Below are 6056 nucleotides of genomic sequence, written 5' to 3'. Positions count from 1 at the left end.
AAAAAAAAAGCTTATAGGGCAGTAAAAAAAAAAAGGTCTATTAACTATCTCATCTTTCAGATTCCGTTATTTTCTTTGACTAAATCATCACAGTATTTTATGAATAAAGTAAGTGACATTCTACTAAATAACTTACATTACCCATTATGGCAGGCCCACACAGTAAAAAAGACAACCACCGTGCTAATTTGTTGCTAAATGGGATAATATACAGTGAAGTGTTTAGGACACTGCCTGGTCCATAGTTAGTGCTCAATAACTACTGTTTATCATTATTGATATTATTTCACTGAATTTAGAAGAGAAGGACTGTCACTAATTTTGACATAGTGCTAGGAGTATAAGAACAACAGGGCAGTAAATGTATTAGCCCAAACTAGGATAATGGCAGAGGCAGCCAATATAATGGCACAGACTGTTATCTGAAATAAGAGTCTGCTAGATTTCTGACTAAATGGATTCAGGGATGGAGTATGTCAACTTCTACTTACCTACTGGGCTAGTTGATAGTAGATAACTGAAGCTCCAGTTAGAGAAACAGCTGAGTCCAGACTGACCACTGGGTAGCTACAAGTGCCCCAATATGTCAGGATAGGGACTAACTAGTCAGTGGACAGCATTTGGTCAGCCAAGGAAGAGAATGTTTTATTCTGCAAAAGATGTCATAGCTAAGCTGCTAGTCAGAAAGAACCTAGGGTCTTTAGCAGAAGCATAAAAAATGGCTGAAAGAAATAATGTCTTAGGGTCAAAAAGCATTGGTACAATTAATTGGGACACAGAAATCACCAGGATGAGTCCGTTTTGGAGTGAAAGATAATGAATAATTTAGTTGTATAGAAGGAGAGTTTCAGGAAGCAGGGAGGCATCCACTGCCTTACATGTAGCTGGAAATGTGGAATCCATATTTAAACAGGAGAGTGAACCTGTGAGAACAAATGAGATTCCCCACCCCACTTCTGGAAACACAAAATTAAAGCTTAGAAGAGAGAGAGTGAAAAAGATGCAGAAGGCAAGAGAGATAGTTTGAGGGGATAGAATCAGATGGAATAGGGTGGCTAGAGACTTTACCAAGTACAAAGCTTTTAAAAAAGAAAAATAAAGCTTTTAGAGTACAAGTACCCAATTAAACTGACGGAATAATCTGATACTTGAAGAATTATGCCTGATTTTGTGAAAAATTGAAGGATAATGCAGAAAGAGCAGCCTACATGACATAATCCTACTATAAAAGCATCAAAGCATGACTCAGAGATTTAGCCCACAGGAAGTTATTAATAGGTCCTCTCTGTTTGCAAAATAGTACAAACATGCCATACCACCAAGAACAAAATAATCAGACCTTTATTCTCCCTCTCTCCACCTTGTTTTTTAAAATATGTGGATTAAAACAATCTTTAATGATTTCAATGTTAATTTCAACCCATGTCCAACAGTAAATAGCCAATCTCACTGGCTATTCATTTTAAACTTTGCTTCGCCAGCTTTTGTGGAATGGTGTCCAATTTTTTTAACTTGAAAACTTTAAAGTTTGAAAGTCGGTAAGAGCTGACATTACCAACTGTTTTTTGTTTTCAAATTAAGCACAGTCCAAAGATTTCCTATTAAGTGGCAGCTTTTAAAATTTTTTCTTTAAAAAAAAATTCCACTGCTGTCATTGCTTCTATAAAGCACAGTTTATAGCTGATCAGGTGTACCCTTTGATATTCTTTTGGTAGTGAAGAATTTTTAGAAATCACCCTCATGTACTCTAAAGCACAGCTGAATTTAGATGTTGAATTTTAAATGGCTCTTTTACAGATGCATATCATATATGCATGTATATTTGCATATATGCTCATTCCTGTATTTATGAAGATTGAAAGGAGCCTCTTAAGATTTAGTTCCGACTATGATGGTTTAAATGGGTAAAAAAAAAAACATAGGCAAAAAGGCACTGCTCTACAATGTAAAGAAAATAAAATTCATGCAAAGAAAAATGTTCAAATTAATATATTTTCTTTAAAATTATGACTCTGACAATTGAAAAAAGGAATCAGATCGAATTTTTAAAAATTATGATATTTCACAGCAGGGGTAAGAATAAAGAGAAAAATGCCAGGTGTGGTGATGTGATTCTGTGGTACCAGCTACTAAAGAGGCTGAGGAGGATCAACGGAGCCAAGGTCAAGGCTGCAGTGCATTGTGATCACACCTGTGAACAGCTATTGCACTCCAGCCTGGGCAACGTAACAAGATCCCATTTCAAAGACACACACACACACAGAGAGAGAGAGAGAGAGAGAGAGAGAGAGAGAGAGAGGAGCAAAACTATGTATATCTGTTGGCTCACCAAAAAAGTTAAGCTGTAATAATAAAATACGATCATCTAAATATTATATAATCACATAATAATCTGAAAAGCATGTTGGAGCTCTCAGCAAATGTCTTTTTTCCACCTGTTCTTGCATATTGCCCCATAGTCCCTCTTCTATCCCTTTGAATGGCTCCTTTCATTCTTTAGTTGGGAGCTTGGGTGACACCTGGCAGAGCCAGGCTGGGTTAGGCACTTCTACAGGCTCTCAATACCCCTGGCGCATACCCATTCACAGTGGATGCATTGCTCTGTGTTATATTAATAGTTGCTATTTGCTTATCTGCCTTCCACTAGACTACACCTAGCTCTAGAGGGCTGGGTGTCAACCTTTATTCATCTTTTTGTAGTCTTTTAAATACAATATATGAAATACACAGTTTTTGAATATGTAAACTAATGAGTCATGTCCTCTGTTATCAATATGAATTGAAACATGGCACTGCATATTAAGAAAAAATCTAGTCACACAATATACAAAGCTAGCCAACTTTTAGGGAGAACTGCAAGCTCAAAACTCTAAGTCTTACATCTTTATAGGATAAGTAAAGACATTTTTGTTTCACCAGCAGCATATTCATGCTTTCCACAAAAAACTAATGCTTGGTTTTGTAAGATAAAGAAATCCAAATGGAAAGGTGTGAGTTAAGTATGGAAAAGCTAATTCACAATGTGATTTAAACCATAAAGGAATAATCTCCTGACCTAGGAACTACTTCTATTCAAGCAGATATGAATCCACACTATAACTAAAGAGATCTCTAGGTGTGAGACCTGATGGGGTGGAGAGGGAAAGGACACAGTCATGGACTTGAAAACAGAGTGTAAATAACAGCCACCCTAAAACGGTAGTCAGTTTCTTATTTTTACTCATCTTCCAGCTTCAACTCCATCTTCCAGCTCTGCCTTCACCCTCTCTCTCAGAGTTCTGGTTCACTTGTCAAAGCAATGTTACTAGGGAGCAATAGGCATATTCACAGGAGGAAGGGAGAGCCATCATGACCACAGACAGCCTGCTCCCCAAGAACCTACGAAACTCTAGGCACAGAAAAACAGCAGAGCACGTTCACTTCCAGTAAGCCATTGAAATCTGTGCCTGAAAACCTCAGAAGCAAAATAAATGACATCCTATGGCCATTATGGCAAAGGACAGAAACAAGTCCGAGTTGAAAGGATGCCAACAATAGCAAAAGACTTAAAAACCAACTTCGACTGCTTCACACATTTGGGTTTTGGAGTAAGAATAATAAAGGGATGAGATATAAGTCCCCAATTGAAACATTAACTCTTACGAAATACAGTTCAACTTTAAGAAGTTACAAGTCACCTGCCGGGAAAATTTTGATACCCTAAGTCAGTCTAATTTTAAAATACCAGGCACTCTGTACACACACATACTGACCAGGCATTTTATCTTTTCAAGGTACATCGTTCAGGTATATTTCAAGAAAGTATCCTGTTTTAGCAACTTTACATAAATGGACATCAAAGTAAAGGAGGGGTTGGCATCTGCTTCCTTGCCCAATGTTCTAGACAATCTCTAAGTGCTCTAGTCTCAGCTTCCTGCTAAGCTAGTCCTATGACCCAAGTTCCAGTGATTATACAGCAAATATTACAGTTGCTAATCTTTCACAAGAGCCTTAGGTAATAAGAGAAAAATCAGACACCTCAGCACATGCTTTTCCTGGCAGCAGCCTGGTAGCACCTGTCTGTAAGTTCAACGGCAGCATTATTTTAGCAGAGAAGGCAGTTAAGTGCCCTAGCAGTGTATAATCTCATAGCTTTTCACGTTTAAAAGAACCATATGTTTACTGTCCTTGCCTTTCTCGGTAGTAAAACGTAAGCTGTACCATCACTCCACTCATATATCTTTCCCTCCAGTGCCACATGAAACTGTGATTGCAAAAAAGAGGACCTTAATCCTGAGGCTAGAGTTTATTGTTACTTAAAACTTAGCCCTATGTTTATATTGTATCATCACATATTAAATTCTCCTTCCTAATCCACCTGCAAAGTTCATAAAGGTATGCAAGAGATCACGGTATTATAGTGACGTCCATCCAAATCAGGGCTGTGAACACAGGGCCTGGGGTACCTAGCTGTTTCTCCCGTTCCTCACGTCGCTCCCGGGCCAGGCGCTGCCGGTCATCAACACGTAACACAGGTGGAGGGTCTGACAATGAGATTTTAAAAAAATGAGATGAAGAGTGGATTAAAATAAAGAAAAAATACACATTGATAAATATCTAGTAAATCTGAAGAATAAAATATTGCTACACTTTACAACAATAAGTATACGTGACTAGAGTTACAGTGATCCACTCAATTACTAGAAGTTTTCTAAGGACTTCCAAGCATTTTTTTTCTATTTGAAAACATTATGTAAAATTATGATACAACTATAGCTTTTTGGTTATTTTCTTCAAACAATATAAATGACATTTTATGTTCCTAAGCTACCAAACTTCTATTATTTTTATGCTTTAAAAAGTCTGTTCCTTAATGACCAACAGAATCCTTAAGTGGCTTTATACTGAACAAATGTTTGCCAGTTAGAGGTGAAGTGCTTGAGTCCAGCAGACATGAATTCCGTTTCTGCCCCGTTACGCGCCGTCGGCCACCTCTCCAAGTCTCAAGCTATGAGGTGTACTTTAATTTATTACCTGTAAAATAAGGATACAATAGAACCTATCTCGCATTATTATAATGACTCTTAGTAGAGTGTGTAGTGTGTATGTCCCAGTAAATCCCTGAACATCTATTATGTGCTAGGCACTGTTCTGTATACTGAAAAGACGGCAGTCACCAAAAAAGACAAAAACCTGAGACTTCATGGGATTTACATTCTACTTGGGAAAAAAATCTGATAGACAAGAGAAATAAGTACTACACATGGAATGAAAAAAGGAGAAAAATACAGAGAATATTAGGCTGAGATAAATGTTAAGGAGACAACAAAGAAATGAAGGGGGTTATGACATGTCAGGAAATGGATGTTTAAATTTTTAGATGGAGCCCAAGGAAGGCCTCACTGTGAAGATGATGTTCCATAGAAAGTAAGTGCAAAGGCCCTGAGGTTGCAAGTACCTAATATGTTCCAGAAACAAGAGGGAGATCTGAGAGACTGGAAGAGTGAGATGAGTAAGTGTCAAGGTGAGGACCTTGCATTATACTCTGAGTGAGATGCGGGTGGAGAAGAGGGGTTCTGCAGGTCTGCAGGCTCACTCTGCTGCCGTATAAAAACAAAAAAATAAAAATGGTCATCATAATAATCAGACTTAAAAAATAATGAAAATGGTCATCATAATAATCACACTTAAAATTGGGTTTCTTTTTGTCTCTACCAGAATGACATTAGAATTGATATTGACATTTTTGGAATCTCGTGTTAAAAATGGGACTCTATATAATAATGCAGTAGAGACAAGATGATTGCAGTGGCTCACATCTGTAATCCCAGCACTTTGGGAGGCCGAGGCAGGTGGATCACCTGAGGTTCAGGGCTTAAGACCAGCCTGGCCAATATGGGGAACCCCTGTCTCCACTAAAAACACAAAAATTAGCCAGGGATGGTGGCACCTGCCTATAGTCCCAGCTACCCAGGAGGCTGAGGCAGGAGAATCGCTTGAACCTGGGGGGCAGTGGTTGCGATGAGCAGAGATTGCACCACTGCACTCCAGCCTGGGTGACATAGTGAGACTCTGTC

The 6056-nt window shown here is 38.3% G+C and overlaps 1 protein-coding gene across 13 annotated transcripts in view; it reads right to left on the bottom strand.

The window, feature by feature from the left end:
• Nucleotides 1-6056, bottom strand: part of MAP7 (microtubule associated protein 7) — a 203201-nt gene that overhangs the window by 60376 nt on the left and 136769 nt on the right. For all 13 annotated transcript variants that reach the window (XM_037739220.1, XM_037739224.1, XM_037739225.1 and 10 more), the window contains exon 3: nucleotides 4446-4523. In XM_037739220.1, the coding sequence (XP_037595148.1) occupies nucleotides 4446-4523 (78 nt within the window). The remainder of the gene's footprint in view (nucleotides 1-4445; nucleotides 4524-6056) is intronic.

Source organism: Cebus imitator, unplaced genomic scaffold, assembly GCF_001604975.1.
Source record: "Cebus imitator isolate Cc_AM_T3 unplaced genomic scaffold, Cebus_imitator-1.0 Scaffold65, whole genome shotgun sequence".
In the NCBI taxonomy this organism is placed as follows: Eukaryota; Metazoa; Chordata; class Mammalia; order Primates; family Cebidae; genus Cebus; species Cebus imitator.
The sequence above is the reverse complement of the archived record's forward strand: the minus strand, read 5'-3'. Positions and strand labels throughout refer to the sequence as shown.